The 17,634-nt window shown below is 36.2% G+C and overlaps 1 protein-coding gene across 2 annotated transcripts in view; it reads left to right on the top strand.

The window, feature by feature from the left end:
- The window catches only part of kif3b (kinesin family member 3B), a 46,142-nt gene extending 33,506 nt beyond the window's left edge, over nt 1-12,636 (top strand). Inside the window, exons 6-9 of one of the 2 annotated variants that reach the window (XM_063041318.1) lie at nt 1,078-1,194; nt 2,565-2,670; nt 3,037-3,224; nt 9,269-12,636. In XM_063041318.1, the coding sequence (XP_062897388.1) occupies nt 1,078-1,194; nt 2,565-2,670; nt 3,037-3,224; nt 9,269-9,356 (499 nt within the window). In that variant the 3' untranslated portion in view covers nt 9,357-12,636. Of the gene's footprint in view, nt 1-1,077; nt 1,195-2,564; nt 2,671-3,036; nt 3,225-9,265 lie in introns of both variants that reach the window. The other variant, XM_063041317.1, reaches the window with a different exon arrangement.
- The last annotated feature ends 4,998 nt before the right edge of the window (nt 12,637-17,634 follow it).

Here is a 17,634-nt window from a genome sequence, read left to right as displayed (position 1 = left end):
CATTGAACAAGAGCTAACATTTCAGATCAAAAATCCTTGGTCAGAATTGGGAAAGAGAAAGACAAGTGTCATGTTGCACACAGATGGAATAGGACAAAAGGAGACAGCTGTGACAGGATGAGACTGGTGTTACTGTGAGCAGGAGTTGAAGAAGTTCTCAAGTTAATGAAGGAAGTTAGAATCTAATACAAACAAAGAAGTGTAAGATACTGCAAAATGCAAGCTGAGCAGCATGCCTGACAGGCCAAGCTATTCTAATGGAGAGAGAAAGCTGGGCTATTATCACAGCTCAAAGGCTATCTATAAATTTGATGGTAGCACAACTATTGTGGGCAGAATTTGAGATGTCAACAAGGAGACGTACTAGAATAAGATAAGATCAGCTGGTTAATTAAGACCAAGGATTTGATTGTGGACTTCAGGAAGGGAGAAGTCGAGGGAACACACACCAGTCCTCATCGAGGAATCAGCAGAGGATAGAATGAGCAGTTTCAAGTTCCTGGGAGTCAACATCTTTGAAGATCTCTCCTGGGCCCAAGTTATTGATGCAATTTCAAAGAAGGCACGACAGCGGCTATATTTCATTCCGAGTTTGAGAAGACTTGATATATCACCAAAAATTCTCACAAATTTCTATAGATTTACCATGAAGAGCATCTTAACTGGTTGCATCACTGTCTAGTATTGAGGGGCCATAGCACAGGATTGGAAAAAGCTGCAGAAAGTTGTACACTCAGCCTGCTCCATTCATAGGCACTAGCTGTCTTTTTCTGCAACTTTGGTTTGTTCTTTCCCAGTTCTAATGAAAGATCAATAACCAGAAATAGTAATATGATTTCTCCTACCATGGATGCTGCCTGATCTGCTAAGTATTTAAAATGTTTTTTGCTTTTATTTCCCTCCATCATTGGTGAAGGCCTTGCTATCGAGAAGTCTATCGGAACAGCATTCCTACAAGGCACTCTGATATCTAAATTTGTTTTGGTGCTTAAAAGTAATCTACTTATTTAACTTTGGCTTGAAAAGTATCTTTAATATAGATTTCAACAAAAACATCTGACATTATTTTATCTTAAGGCACCTTGTAATTGAGAACTTCATACCTTTGGAAGAAAAGAATAAAATAATGAACAGAGCTAATTTTGACGAAGAAGAGGACCAATGGAAGACCCAACCTATCACACGAACTGAAGGGTGTGGTACAGTTCTTATACTCATTTACATTCATTTGATGCTGACGGTGTGAGCTAGTGTATCATGCCAATGGTAATGTTTTATGTGAGCCTCTGCCTATCTTACATCAATAAGTCTTATAGGAATTTCAGTTTGTCTAGCTTCCTCCAAAAAGCATTTCAGTTTACTTTTAAAGGCATTTACTTTTAAATTTACACTGGTAATTGCCTTGCCCATTCGAATCCTAATTCTATCTTTTAAAATTTCTTTGAGTCTCTTCTCTGCTCCTCATTTTAGTCTCATGGTAATAATGAGAGTTGGTTGTCTCTATTCATATATAATTTTTGATTTTGTTTATCCAAATAATGTTTCATTGTCCTCTATAATTTCAATATTCTATTTGAGTTAGTACGTTTTTTTTAAACACTTACTTAACTTGGTCATCTTCTCAGCTTTCATTTCAGATTACTCAATGTTCTCTTTATTATTTCCGATTGATTGGCTGTTTCTTCACGACCTTTATACTAAATATTTTATACCTTTGATGGGTGTCCCTTTAGCTATTTAATTTTTATTTCATTCTTATTTTATATTTGAATGGTTTATTTTTTAACCATCTTTTCTATCTTTCAAGACCCCTTAATCACTCACTGCCATTTAATAGGGAAGATCTTCCACTGGCCAGTCAAACTAGGCTGTTTCTTCTAGGCTGGTCCAGGGCACAGCCTTAATAGGGGATGTACTTGTGTTCAAGGCAATACTGAGAAGGTCCCTTGTTGATTCCTGGAATAGAGGGCTTGCCTATAGGAAAAGGTCGAATCTATACTCAATGGAGTTTAGAAGCAAAGATGATCAAATTGAAATATAATATTCTGTGGGATATTTACACAGATGATGAGAGGATGTTGAAAATTCTCAAGACAGAAATAGATTATGTCAGGTCACCAAATATTATGAGGGCCAAGCAGAGAATCACAATCAGATTAGCTGCGTCTAGCTAAGTAATAGAGTAGGTTGACAGGGCTCCATTCTTGCTCTATTTCTCACATTTCAGCTCTTTCATAATCACTAATGGTATTATCATTTGATGCTTAGTACAAATTGAAGAGATGCAGTTTCACAAGATCTGTAACATTTATCATCAATTGTGGAATGAACCAGACAAAATGATCTGCAATAATTGCATTCTACTTTTAGTTTTTAATATTCAGTCACCAGATCAATCACCTAATGAGCAAATAAATCAACACCCCCATTGTTCTAAAAGTATAAATTTTAATCTTACTGAAATATGCCATAAGAAATACACGTTGCAGTAATTTGAAACAATATACATTAGTGAAGTGTCTCTATCCTCAAATACTTGATTATTTTTCATTTATGCCTTCAAGAAATCAGCAAATGATGAAACGACCTGTATCAGCAATTGGATACAAGCGGCCACTTAGCAGCTATGCAAAAATGGCTCTGATATCAAGATCAGACCCCAGGTACAGGGTAAGTAAATTGCTGCTGCTGAAATTTTGCTTAATCAAAGCCAACTTGCTGGGGGCACTCAACAGTTTGGGGTTGCAATTGTAGAGAGAGAAGCCAGAGTTAATGGAGACCCTCAACAGACCTGAAAAAGAGGGGCTGCACATCAATTTTAAATTGCAGGGAAGGACAATTTAAACAAAAGCAATACTCTGATTAGGCAAAGCTAAGATTGCATTATATATGTTTGTGAAAGTGACTTGAAAATATTGAAATGCACAAAATTGATCTGCAAGATATTTTATCAGGCATATCTGATGCTTCATAGAATAATCTGAAAACACAATCGTAAGATCTGTCGTTGAATTATGGTTTGTTTTGCATATTCAGGCTGAAAACATCTTACTATTAGAACTGGACATGCCCAGCCGAACTACACGGGATTATGAGGGACCTGCCATTGCTCCAAAGGTACAGGCTGCACTGGAAGCAGCCCTGCAGGATGAAGATGAGATTCAAGTAGATGCCTCTACCTTTGACCCTCTTAGAAGTGGCAGCGGTAGAAAATCTAAATCCAGGTAACTATGGCATGAATTTTCATTCAAAGTGGATAAATATTTTTCTCATTATAAAAACATAAGAAAGCAGGAATTGGCCATCTGGTCCCCTGTATTTGCCTGGCCAATTAATAGGATTGCCACTATGAAAAGAAAACTGGGTGCCCTCAACCACATCTCTTCAATTATGCTCATGTCTGCCCTCACCTCATCCTCCCACCACCCTACCAAGGATAGGCTTCCTCACCTACCACCCACCCCACCAGCCTCCGCATCCAGCAATAATTCTCTGTAACTTCCACCATCTCCAAATGGATCTCAAGCACATCTTTTCCTCCCACCCCCCCAACCCCCACTTTCTGCTTTCCACAAGGATCGCTTCCTTTGCGACTTCCTTGCCCATTCATCCTTCCCCACTGATCACCCTCCTGGCACTTATCCTTGCAAGCAGAACAACTGCTACACCTCCTCCCTCACTACCTTTCAGGGTCCCAGACATTCCTTCCAGGTGAGGCTACAAGTCACCTTTGAGTCTGTTGGAGTCACCTACTGTATCCGGTGCTCCTGGTGCGGCCTCCTGTATATCAGTGAGACCTGATGTGGATTGGGAGACTGCTTCACCGAACACCTATGCTCCATCGGCCGGTTGGAGTGGGATCTCCCAGTGGCCACCTATTTTAATTCCACTTCCCATTCCCATCCTGACACGTCAGTCTAAGGCCTCTTAAACTGTCATGATGAGGCCACACTCAGGTTGGAGGAGCAACACCTTATATTCCGTCTGGGTAGCCTCCAACCTGATGGCATGAACATTGATTTCTCAAACTTCCAGTAATTCACCTCTCCTTCACCATTCTCCATTCCCTTTTCCCTCTCTCATCTGATCTCCTGAATCACCACCCTCTTGTGCCTCTCCCCCTTTTCTTTCTTCCATGGCCTTTTGCCCTCTCCTATCAGATTTCCCCTTCTCCAGTCCTGTATTTCTTTCACCAATCAACTTCCCAGATCTTTACTTCACACCTCCCCCCACCCCCCCAAGTTTCACCTGTCACCTTGTGGTTCTTCCCTCTCCGACTTTCTTACTCTGACTCCTCATCTTTTTTTCCAATTTTGCTGAAGGGTCTCGGCCAGAAACGTCGACCGTTTACTCTTTTCCATAAATGCTGCCTGGCCTGTTGAGTTCCTCCAGCATTTTGTGTATGTTGCTTGAATTTCCAGCATCTGCAGATTTTCTTTAGTTTGTGGGTGCAAATCCTGTAATATTTTTGTAATCAGTTCTTATTCATTTGTAAAAATCCTTGTATAAACTTGTATTAACCACAAATTTGCAACAAGGTTGCAATACAGTACTGCAAAAAAATACTTGTTTCAAATATTACGGGGCCTCTAATTCTTTTTCACTTGAAAGTGATGATTTCCCCTGACTCAACCTACTATATGAAACATTACCAACTTACAGTTACTGAAACTTCAGTTCTGCAGAACCTTCTTAGATCCTTGTTCTGTGCTCAAACTGCTTTATTTCAGCTTTAAAATACTCTGGTTTCAAAGCTTCTAAAACCTTGCTTCATAGATTATTCTTGAAGTGAGAGATTACTTTGAAAGGAATTTTAGGTTCTGTTTATAAATACTATATCCAAACATAATTTTAAAAACAAAATGCTTCTGCACCAGAAGTAAATCATTCAGATCTATATTATTAATTAAGCTTAATGATCTGATCTGTGGCGTCATATGAATGCCTCTAGGCAATAATACATGAGTAAACTAGTTGTAATTTATTCCAGAGATCAGTATCTGTTCACGTACAGTACACTTAAATGCAGCGGCATCCAAATACCCACCATCCCAAACCCTTTCCTAATTTTGAAAGTTTCTTTTCTTTCTCCACAAGTTAGATAGGCCAGGGAATACCTTTTACTTCAGTATCCATTACTGTTGTTCTCAAAGTAGCTTGCCACAAAAGCTTGAGTAGAATGGTTGATTCTTTATTTCAAATATTGATTTTTTTATTGTGAAATGTTTTGTGGAGCAAGTTGTGGATTGGAAACCACCCACTGAGGAAAGCAACAAAACATTGTCTTTTAAAAACACAAACAACAGGAATTCTGCAGATGCTGGAAATTCAAGCAACATACATCAAAGTTGCTGGTGAACGCAGCAGGCCAGGCAGCATTTCTAGGAAGAGGTACAGTCGACGTTTCAGGCCGAGACCCTTCGTCAGGACTAACTGAAGGAAGAGTTAGTAAGAGATTTGAAAGTGGGAGGGGGAGGGGGAGATCCAAAATGATGGGAGAAGACAGGAGGGGGAGGGATGGAGCCAGGAGCTGGACAGGTGATTGGCAAAGGGGATATGAGAGGATCATGGAACAGGAGGTCCAGGGAGAAAGACGGCGGGTGGGGGAACCCAAAGGATGGGCAAGGGGTATAGTGAGAGGGACAAAAAGGAGAGTGAGAGAAGGAATGTGTGTATAAAAATAAATAACGGATGGGGTACGAGGGGGAGGTGGGGCATTAGCGGAAGTTAGAGAAGTCGATGTTCATGCCATCAGGTTGGAGGCTACCCAGATATCTTTACCTGTTAGTTATGAGCAAGAACGGAATTTTAAAAAACTTGCACATGGAAAATTAAAATGAAATACTACCCTACAGAAAAATGAAAATTGCTAATTATAACGGTAATTCCTTGCATACCCTCTCCTTAACATTGCGGAACTATCACCAGCTGCTCTAGGGAAATATAGTGTAACATTCAGTTTTTTGTTGATGACTTCATGATGCAGAAGTTTTCTGGTTTTGAAAGAAAAAACTCACATGGAGCCATTTGAAATCATTTATCATGATACATAATTTTTCGGAATGTAGTTTAGTTTTATAACATTATTTGCTTATAACTTGTACTTCATTGATGTAGTTGCTGTTGCATGAATGAAGTCACCAGAGAAAAGTACTGGTAGATAAGAAGCAGTTTCTTTATTCGACAAAACAAGATAACAGCCGGCATCATATTGAGGCTCTTTCGGTCAAAAGGTCTGGCTGGCCCATCTACCCAGTATTTTATGTGCTAAACATCAAAGGACAATTCCATATTTACAGTGCATCCACAATCTTTCTTTGGAACAACACGCAAACTTCACACCTCCCAATTTGCACCCATCCCACAGACAACTAAATTAATTTTAGTCGATGTTGTCTGGTCTGTGATTCAAGGTTCTTAGGAACCTGTTGTTCAGAGCTGCATCTTAAATTAATTCTCCAATGTATATTCAAATCTGGAGGCTAGTGGCCAAAGTCAGTTACATTAATTGCTACATGTGCTAGATGCAAAAATTGCTCTAACAATAGTAATGCCATATCATTAAATTATTTGTTTATAACGTGCCTCATTGAAGAGGTTTTATGTAAAGAAAAGGTAGCAATTTTCTTTGACCTTGACATTATACTTTGGGCTATTTGATTATCAGCACAAGAAGTGCATGCCATTTTCTTTCTCTTTTGATTCATAAACTTATTTATATTTTATACGTCTGGAAATATGAGCACAATGTTTAATATAATTTGAAGTAGTTATATTGTGCATGTTATTTTGGGTCATAAGTACTGCATAATAAATTTTCATGTAGTTTTAACACTGCTGTTAAGAGTCGTGTCCTTGATCATTTAGAATATTGGAAGACATTTTTAAAGAAACTTAACAATTTTCTCACAATTTCTCAATAGTTGTAATGAGCATACAAGCAGGTTGTGGCAGTAGCTTGTTAGTAATAGGTTATTCTTGATGCATTTGTCGAGGGAAGTAAAGTGGTGACTTAATTGCTAATGACTTTTCTCACAAATGGAATCAAATCCTAATCAAGTTTGTTTGTTAAATGATTCTAGTTGCCTATCCGTTTCTGTCCACTGAGCAGTGAGAATAGTAAAGAAATATAGCAGTTAAATTATATTCATACTGATTCTTTTCATGTCATGACATCTCTCCTGGATTTCTGGATTTTACAGCAGCACTGGGTTGTGTTGGACAATCTCACAGTGATTAGTTGGCTTACCTGCTCGGTTCAATTATGTTTGCTGCATTCGTTATCGATGTTCTCAGTGTTCCACAGGGATTGGGGCTGGGGGTCACTTCTTTTCACATCATAAGTTGATTTGGAGGACGGATGATACAGAGATCGGTGGAAGGACAGGTAGTGTTGAGGCAGGAGGTCTGCAGAAGGACTTAGATTAGGAGAATGGGCAAAGGAGTGGCAGATGAAACATAGTGGCAGGAAGTGCACGATCATGCACTTTGATTGAAGGAATAAAGGCATAGACTATTTTCTAAGTGGGGAGAAAATTGTGAAATCAGAGGTCCAAATGGACTTTGGAGTCCTTGTGCAGAATTCCCTAAAGGTTAACTTGCAAGTTGAGTTAGTGGTAATGAAGGCAAATGCAATGTTAGCATTCTTTTGAGTGGACTAGAGCAAGGATAAAAGCGAGGATGTAATCCTGAGGTTTTCTAAGGCATTGGTCAGATTATACTTGGAGTGTTGTGAGCAGCTTTGTGACTCTTATTTAAGAAATGATGTCCTGTCATTGGAGAGTGCCCAGAGGAGATTCATGAGAATGATGCAGGGAATGAAAGGGTTAATGTATGTGCAATGTTTTTCGGCTCTGGACCTGTATTCGCTGGAGTTTAAAATATTGAGTGAACGATCTCATTGAACCCTATCAAATATTGAAAGGCCTAGATAGAATGGATGTAGGAAAGTCCAGGACAAGAGGGCACAGCCTCAGAATAGAGGGAAGTCTCTTTCGAACAGAAATGAGGAGAAATTTCATTAGACCAGAGGGTATTAAGTACAGTATGTGGAATTCATTGCCTCAAATGGCTGTGTAGGCCAAGTCATTGAGTATATTTAAAGCTATGGTTGATAATGTTCTTGATTAGTAAGGGTGTCAAATTTACAGAAGGCAAGAGAATGATATTGAGAGGGACAGTAGATCAGCCAAAATGGAATAGTGAAGCAGACTTGATGGGCCAAATACAGGTGTCCCCCGCTTTCCGAACGTTCTCTTTACGACATTTCGCTTTTACGAAAGACCTACATTAGTACCTGTTTTCGTTAACCGAAAGAGGATTTTCGCTTTTACGAAAAAAGACGCTCGCTTTAAACTTGTGTTTACCCCGAGAAAGACTACCATGACCATGAAGCCCTGCGCGGGCAGGTGTGTGCGCAGGAGTGACGTGCAAATGCGTGTACGTGCCGATTCTTTCCGACCAATCGATTTTGGCTCAAACTTCCCAATTCTGTTAAGTGAAACTACACTGTACATACATTATTTCTACTTTATATAGGCTGTGTATTTATCATATCATTCCTGCTTTTACTATATGTTGGTGTTATTTTAGGTTTTATGTGCTATTTGGTATGATTTGGTAGGTTATTTTTTGGGTCTGGGAATGCTCAGAAAAAATTCCCATGTAAATTAATGGTAATTGCTTCTTCGCTTTACGCCATTTCGGCTTACGAAGGGTTTCATAGGAATGCTCTACATTCGGATAGCAGGGGAAACCTGTACCTTAATCCTGTTCCTTTGACTTATGGTGCTATGGTGCATTAATGGTTGCATCTATTATTGTGAATAGAAATCACAACTTGTATTTTACAGTAGATTTTTAAATAATAAAATGTTTTAAAGGACTTCTTTAAATATAACTAAATAAATCAGAGGTATCTAAAGAGATATTGGGCCCAGTGGCCAGAATCTTGCTAAAAGAGGGCAGTTTTAAGCTGCACTTGGACTGGAAAATTTAGAGAAATGGTGAATTTCACTTAGAATTCTTGACTTTAAAGCTTTCGTAACTTAATGGTGGGTCAGATTTGAAGGAGCACACATCTGAAAACAAATCTTACAATATTAAAGACGTCAAAGTTTGTGTGAAGTATTTTAAGCCTGTCTTAAATATTTCATTCCATGGGTTTATGGGCATACCTTCAGATTTCTTTGTGGGGTTCATAGCACATTGTTTGTTAAGAAATTGTTTAATATAATGTACTAAAATTATTTCTCCATTTCTTCAGCAGGCCTAAAACTGGGAAGAAAATGGGTCCTTCTTCACCTGGGTCTGGAACCCAGCTCTACCCACAGTCTCGTGGCCTTGTTCCCAAATAATTTTGTCCTCAAGAAGATTATATAATTTGCCAGCCAGGAAACAGCAAGAGATGAGTAAGCTTCATCTCCAGGTCTCATTTGCATCTGGCCTTTTGCAGATCAGAAGTATTATTTCAGTTGAACTTAAAGTTATATTTGTATTATTTTTTAGCGTGAACCATTCCATTTTTAGACAAATACTGCACTTGCTCTATACCCAAGTTAATTTGACAAAATTGTCTGTTTCATGAAATAATCGAAGTGGATAGTGCCACTGCTTGCTGCTATGGAAACACATTATCTGATATATATATCTATCAAAAGAATACCTCACATTTTACGAGGAAGCTTGTTGTATTTAAATATTTCTTAAAACTGATGAATAACTTTGTCTTTTATTTATTAGGTTTTCTTGTTGAAAAGCAGAATGTAGATAGAACAGATTTGAACATTTGTTACTATATAGTTGATATTTTTCATACACATTTTTATTACTGTTTAATGTTAAGTACTAATGATTTCTTTTCAGGACTGTTAAATAACAGCTTGCCAGTGGTCTGTCAAAATAATACACGGCTGGTAATTGTTGCGTACTTGGATATAGGTCATTAAACATCAACCTAAATTTTATTAATATAGTTCAGCCTTGTATAAAGATTGCAGTTTCTCTAAAATATGTTTTAAGAAGTACAAATTCCAAACTTTTTAACAAACTGTAAACATTGCAGCTGATTTCAGCAGTGGAGATGCCATCACAGAGTAAATATGCTTCAACTTTCTAGAACCTCCTGGTATAATATCTAAACTATTCAAATGTAGGTTCTGATTATGAATATTATTTGTAAATCAACATAAATAAAGCTTGTAATAAAATATAGACAGTCCAATTTTAAATTACCAAGTCAGTGTCTGTCTGGCTTAAAATTTAGCTGGGACAAAATGTATCAAGATATGATCACTTCTCTGCTTGTTGAAACATGATGTTGTTGCATAATTACATATTTTGTCTTGTTCCATCAAATATTGATGTGCAGAAAATTGCTAATATTACTGAAAGTATAAATTGCGGTGAAAATGTACGTAGAAAATTTTGCGTTTGAGCCTGTTAACACAGTGCCTTTTTTGATAAAATTGCTTATCAGGATGTAGCTTATTCTCTACATGCAAATTATTAGTGAAGATTTTTAATGCAGATGAAACTTTACAAAATACCCCTGTGAAACATGCAACAGTTTGTGTTTTGAGATTGTTTTAGTTGGCATCTTTTGCATTTTGAAGTTTTAGAATTGCAATAATCGATTGGTTTGAAGGCACATTCTCCAAATAAGATCCATATCGTAGGTCCAATTTAAAAGTAACATTAAAAAATTGCAATGTGAAATGAGACAATTAACGGTTTAATAGTGCACTGAGGCAATTAGTGCCATTAAACCATATTTAACATGAAGAGGATGTGTTTAAATTTCTACTTGTGGCAGGACTCCTGGAGAGAAAAGTCTTTTGAATTGTTTTTTCCATTTAAATAGTTGTACTCATTTTGAAGCACATATTAGATATTTAAATATTTAATATGACTTTTGACTGGTTTGTCACCATCTCGATCTTTTTTGACCATCTTGTATTCATTGTTTTTCTTTCATCAGGAAGTTAATGTAGCCCAGCTACAAGTCCCCATGATATGTAGTTTCCTCTTTATATATTTGATTCCAAGTTTCAGCTTGAAAATGTGGGCCTCCTTATGCGCAGCGCAAAATGGCACATTACATTCATGGTCGGGGTATGTGGAGAAAATAGGCGTTTTCCATCGTGATTCAAATGCTGAAATCACTAGCTGAATTTAGACATTTAAAATTTTATTTGGCACTGATTCCAGTGCCTTTAAAACCTTATTTGAGCATTTCAATAGTTCATTATTTTATAAACCTCTTAAGAAAACTGCATTGAGATGTACTTGTGACTTTAGAGGATTTTGTATGTATGATTAGTGTTCCATCAATTTTTCAGTGTTTTGACTTTACGAAGTCAGCCTCAATGCAAAAGGCATTATTTATTTAAAGAAGCAGAACTGGGTGTGGTCGAAGAGAGGAGGTTACTTTGAATAAATAATGGTAGTGCCCTCTCCTAGAGGTGAAAGAAGGAGAGAACAACCTTGTGCAGTTCAAATCATATTTTTATCTGTTGCTTCACTTGCAGTAAGGCAGATGTTTATGTGACCAAATTATCATCTTAAATAATTCTAATTAAACTTGTTTTCTGTTCTGTGTTTACTTAAAATGTTAGCATAGGCAATTCCAATTAATTGGAAGATGATTAATATTTCTGAAATGCTTATTACCATTTACACTGCTAACATTGTGAAAAAAACATGGGGCATTAGTGAATCAGTGGTATAACATAACACTAATGTTTTGATAATGTTCATTTAATTCTAAACTGTGATTAAATTTAAAGAGAATTGAGTTAGCAAATACTCAAGTCATTATACTGTCATTCTTATTTCCTGCTGTTAAGAATTCCACATTCACAGCAACATCTATTTTCTGATTCTCTTAGAACTTGTGTCCCTGGCTACAGTCTGTGTGAATAAATAGTATGCTTGTTACATCCGGTTTCAAAATCCTCAGTATAGACTTCCAGCCTATCAAGGTTTTTTTTTGTTTACCTCAAAATTGTGTAGGCTGTTCCAGAAATATCCATTTAAGTTAGAATAAGATAATTATAATATTAGATGCAAGAAGTAGTCCTTGAATATTAAAGCAAAAATAAATGGCCATAATATTTGTAAGCACTGCACTTTTGACAAAATTTCATTCTAAAACTGATCTCCCATATTAACATAATTCTGCAGGACGGCTAATTTTTATGAAATGCACATTATACATGACAAAATCCTGAAGTAAAATGTATAACAATTTTAAGAGAAATATTCATACAGTGCAGAATTTTGAGTACCAAATTTCTACATTTAAATTATCTTTGCATCTTTTCATTATGTATTTGTTGAAATTTTAAAAGCTTCCATTCTGTTTGTAAATGTATAATTACAACATGCCATGTAAATGACCTGTAATAAACTTTCTGAAACAATTGCAACTTAATCTTGAATTTATCTTGTTATCTTGAATTTACTTGAATTTAAATTTTATTCAATGAGGGGAAACCTGAGGATCTACATAATTGTAAATTAAGATCTTCACAATAGATATTTAGGACTAAGTAGTCATAGCTCCTTCACCCTTTGTGTAGATTAGCTAGGTACTGTATCATTTACAATGTACTGTATAGATATTTCAGTAATTTTTGTGCCTATGTATAGTTTAACTTAAACATTTGCATAAATGTAGTCATTGGAAAATAAAAATATGATAAATTTCTCAAGTGAGCAACATGGGTTTTGCTCACCTCAGCTCAGTAATTAAGTCTTGATTTTTACAGTATATTTATTTTCATCAGAGGTGGCTGTACATCCCATTTGTAATTCTTTGTGTCATTTCAGCTTATGAATTTATTATGCCCCAAGCTGAAATGTGTTTGGATACTCTCTGGACTAGATGTTAACCATCTTAAAAAATTCAAGTGCTATAATGACAATTCTCTTGAAGACTCATAATGTTTGTCACCTACTATTACTTGCTAGGATCTGGATTTGAATGTAATTGCTTCTCCAAAAATACATCTGTAAGTACAAAGATATGTTTGAATAGATGAACATACTGTGATATTTCTATCCCCAAAGGAACTGATAGGCAATTTAGATCATAAAATTTTCTGGGCAGGATGTTACTGGAGGGCGAGTGTGTTTACTCTAAGGTAATCTGACTGTACTATTCCTTCATAACAGCCTGAACTTTCAGATCAATGCACATGTTTCACTGATTGTCACTGATTTTAATGGTGAAAGATCTCCAAAATATCTTGTCCACTTTATGTTTACCATTAAAACTTGCACTTGATTTAATTTGATAAACTAGGTCTTGATTTGGTAATATGTTTTGAGTATTCAAATCCATATTAATAAGCTGCAAGTCCCATTTTCATGTATTTCAACACTAGGATCTTCAACACATCCTGATCAACAGTTATTTATTGCATTGCTGTTTGGGAGTATCATTTGAACAATTTGCTTACCGTGTTTCTGCATATGTCAACAATAATAACATTTTAAGAAATAGCTTGTCAGTGCAACTTTTTTGATAAATTTCTTGTATCTCCTCCCTCCGGCTCAACTAAGTTGTGTTCGCTTGAAATGTTCACCTGCCATTCTTACCCAAGCAGAGCCGATTCTGATCATTTTATTTTTCATTAGCTGCTTTTGTTTTCCCCTATGTTAATTACCATTTTATCTTTGCCTTTTATATCAGTTGTCTGACTGCAAGGTCAATGGAGGTTACCCTGTTTTTTTTTTAAGGTTTTTATTCCTCAGTTTAACTAAACTGGATTATTTATTCACCTCATTGATGTTGGTTGAACCTCACTGGATGAAAGTTTTATAAAATCGAAAATAATGTTTGTATGATAATAACACTAAGTAGAGTTACATAATGCAAGCTTCAATATTGTCTGTGATTTTCTGCCCTAATTTACTGAGATCTCAAAAAAACTGCTTATATCTGCTTAACGTTCCTTGTTTTTGTTTCTGACCTAGAAGGGCTTTAACCCATATGACTTAAGATTCTGAGGCTGTTGTTAAAATATCATAGCAGTTGGAGAGAAATATTAAATGATGAGGATGGATTCCATAAAGCAGTATTGCATTCTTGAATTATGTTTAGGGGTCAGTTTTCGTACTGTGAAAGGGTCAGATAGGATTAGTGGAGGAAAACAAACATTTCAGTTGGTTGAGAATTTTAAAGCCAAGTTTTAAAATATGAGAAGTCAAAAATGCTTGTGTGCAGAATTTTTTTTTAGAATTTCTACAAATGAAATTAATGCAGACACTTGTTAATAATATTTGAAGCTCAAATATTTGGTCATTACCAGTGAGGTAGTAAAGATATATGGAGTTTAGCCTCAGAAGACTCGGGTTTAAAGGCTAAGTAACCTAATATTTAGGTATTCCAGAATTATATAAGCTGATTTAATTTCCTTTAAAAAAATACCATTCTCAATACTTCGGCCTGGCAGAAGCTTTGTAGCGTAACTTGTAGCAGAAGCTGGGTCATTACTTTTTAAAATGTTGTCAATAAATATGTCATAGATTGTGGAAGAGAGGGGTATGGGGAAATGGCATAGAAGAATTGTTGCAGCCAGCATAGATTAGCCATCGCCCTCTAAAATATTGGGGCAAGCTTGAAGGGCGAGGGCCTATGCTGCTGTGTTTGTGTGTTTTGTAGTTGGAAAGTCCCGCCTCATTGCCAGTTAACCTATTTTACATTGAATTTTACTCATGCACTTGCTCTTTCCATTGTCACACAGCTCAGTCAGGTTTCTACTACACTTCCAGCATAAAAAGGTGCTATTAAAATCATGAACAATTTTCATTGTGACCATGATGCATTAACCCTCTATTCCGCTTGGGTGCCACCTTCAATGTGATCCTTCTCTAAAGCTTCTCCATAGTTTTCAATGTACTGTGATTACCACTGATTTGTCTTTAATAGTTTGCACTGATAATTCAAGAATTCTCTAAAGTCATATTCTTGGCCACCGCAGTCAAATCAAGATGTTATTCAAATGTCAAGTTTTACAAATGCATCAACTCCACACATGTTTGAAGTCTTCCTGCTACTTCAGGCAAAGGACCAAAGTGCATTGGATTGTGGTTCAAACTAATATGATTACTTAATATAAAAGATGAAAATGTCAGAGAAGGTTTGAGAAGAATTGGAAAACAAGGTGTTCTTTTCTGGGGAAAAATAAATAATGGGTAGAAACACACACAAAATGCCAGAGGGACTCAGTAGATCAGGCAGTATCTATGGAGAAAAATATGCAGTTGACGTCTCATCCAAAACATTGACTGTTTACTCCTTTCCACAGATCCTACCTAACCTGTTGAATTCCTCCAGAATTAGCATCTTCCGGATCTCTTGAGTTTATGGATAATGGATAGCAATTAGCAAGATCTTTAGTTTGGAAGGTAGTGTGCATTTGAAAGTTATTCAGAATGGGATCAAGTTCAACCAAAGGTTTGCTTCTGGTGATTCATGACTCAAGGAGGAAGGGACTATAGGCAATGCTGGTGTGGTGCAGAGGTGGATTCTAAGGTGAAGAAAAGGTGATTGATTATCTGTGCATTCTATGAGATTTTACACAATATTTGAAAGATGAATTGAATGGTGAGGAAAGCTGAAATAGTGTTCTGAAATGCCCTTTGTTTGAAATAAGTACAGTCTTTTCAGTATCTTTATGCAGTTTCTTGGCCCAAAATGCCAACCATCCCAGGACCTTTTATAAATATTGCTCGACCCACAGATTCCTTCCAGCTTTTTATGTTTTGTTCCATTTTCCAGCTTTTTATATTTTGTTCCATTTTCCAGCATCTGCAGTCTCTTGTGTCTCCATCATCTTCAAGGCTTTTAATGCTAAAAGAACCATGACTTATTAAGAATGAACAAATAAGCAAAATTGATACATAAAGCTTAAAGTCTGAAACACAATATTAGCATACCTCACTGACAGCATAAGATACTAAAAATAAGCATAGAACACCCGAGATGAGTATAATAATACATTATTAAATGCCTTATAAATTAAGGCTAACAAAAAATTTAAAAAGACTTGATCAGATGTTGTATATCCTTGAGATCAGACAATTTAAAATTTTAACGATTATACTGGAAAAATAGTACAATATTTACAAAGCATTTAAGGAAAATGGCATTTTTTCTTTTTTAAAAAATACAACTCTGGAGCTAATTATTTCAGGGGGTGGCAGCAGGAAAACCTACATAATAGGAACTTAAGTTCAAAATAGATTTATAAAGGAACTAACATAGAAAAGGCTTTTAACTGCCTTGATGATGTTAAAGTGAAAGCTCCCTCGGATTTGGAAATCCCAGAAAGTACAGTTATGGAAGAACTCTGCAAATAAGACAGAAAGCTATCACATCCAGGACACAGAATGAAACTAGATAAGGTAGATTTTTAAAAATCTTTAAATATTTACAATAGATTTGCAGTGAAGTTGACAGGATATGAGTATGTTTTGACAGATTGCTCAGTAATTGATTCTTTCAGATCGCACCAGGATCAGAAATTAGACTGTGCAATTAACAGAATAAATTAAGTTGGTAATGTAGTTTGATAGGCAATTGTAATTGCATTAAGCAAAAGGATTTGAAAATGGGTATTAAACAATGTAGATAAAGAAAAAAGTAGATTTCAAAAGGAAACCAGGTACATCTGTAAGCAGCTCTTCAACTTAAAAGATGATGATCTTGGCAATACAGAGAGTATAAGTCAACAATAATAACGCTGAAATTATATCCTATGCTAAGTAACATAGTTTCATAGTTGAGTGTTCAGAGCATATTCACAGTGTATAACTCAAGTCACTGTGATCTATGATCCAGAAAGAAAGGCAAAATCAAAGGCATAGGACTTGTTGAGGTTCATAGAGTATTAAAAGGTACAGAGATGCTGATTTAAATCTCATTCAAATGCCCAGTGGTGCAAGAGAACATTACATTAATGCAAGGCATTTTAAAATGTGCTGGAAAAAATCTTTTCAGCATATGATGATTATTTGACTTAAATGTCACTGAATGTAAGTGGATTTTAAAATTTAATTGGATGCAAGGCTAGATAATTTGGTTCACTGCAGATATGTACTCAATGAACCAATAATCTCTGCTTCTTCCTCAGTTTATTTATATTCCAGAGCTTCTTTGTATTCTACAACATTTAACATTGACTATCCACCAACCCACACTCCCCGTCCCTGGTACCCCTGCATGTTTTGATTATTTTAAGAAGGAAAATCACAATACTTTTTATTCTGAAGTGTTGTCATTCTTGAACTCTAACCTGTAACTACTCTTTAAAATCATGCAGTGGACTATTTTTCAAAATTGAGTTTATTGTCTCATGCGCAAGTATATACCCACAAATGCAATGAAAGGCCTGCTTCCAGCAGAATCACAGGCACATGGGATCATACAAACAGCATTCACAAATAGAAACAGAAATTATACTCAATCTTATCAACTTTTCTGTAACTTTGTTCTGAATTTGCTTTTATTTGGAATTTTAAGATATCATTGCAACACCATACTGGGATGCACCTGGTGTACAAATTCCAATCGTGGGCAGTTAATTATCTCAGGGCAGCAATTTTGCTGCAGGTGTTCCTTTTGGG

Source organism: Mobula hypostoma, chromosome 2 (genome assembly GCF_963921235.1).
Source record: "Mobula hypostoma chromosome 2, sMobHyp1.1, whole genome shotgun sequence".
Lineage (NCBI taxonomy): Eukaryota > Metazoa > Chordata > Chondrichthyes > Myliobatiformes > Myliobatidae > Mobula > Mobula hypostoma.
Note: the sequence above shows the minus strand (reverse complement) of the source record. Positions and strands in the feature narration are given on the sequence as shown.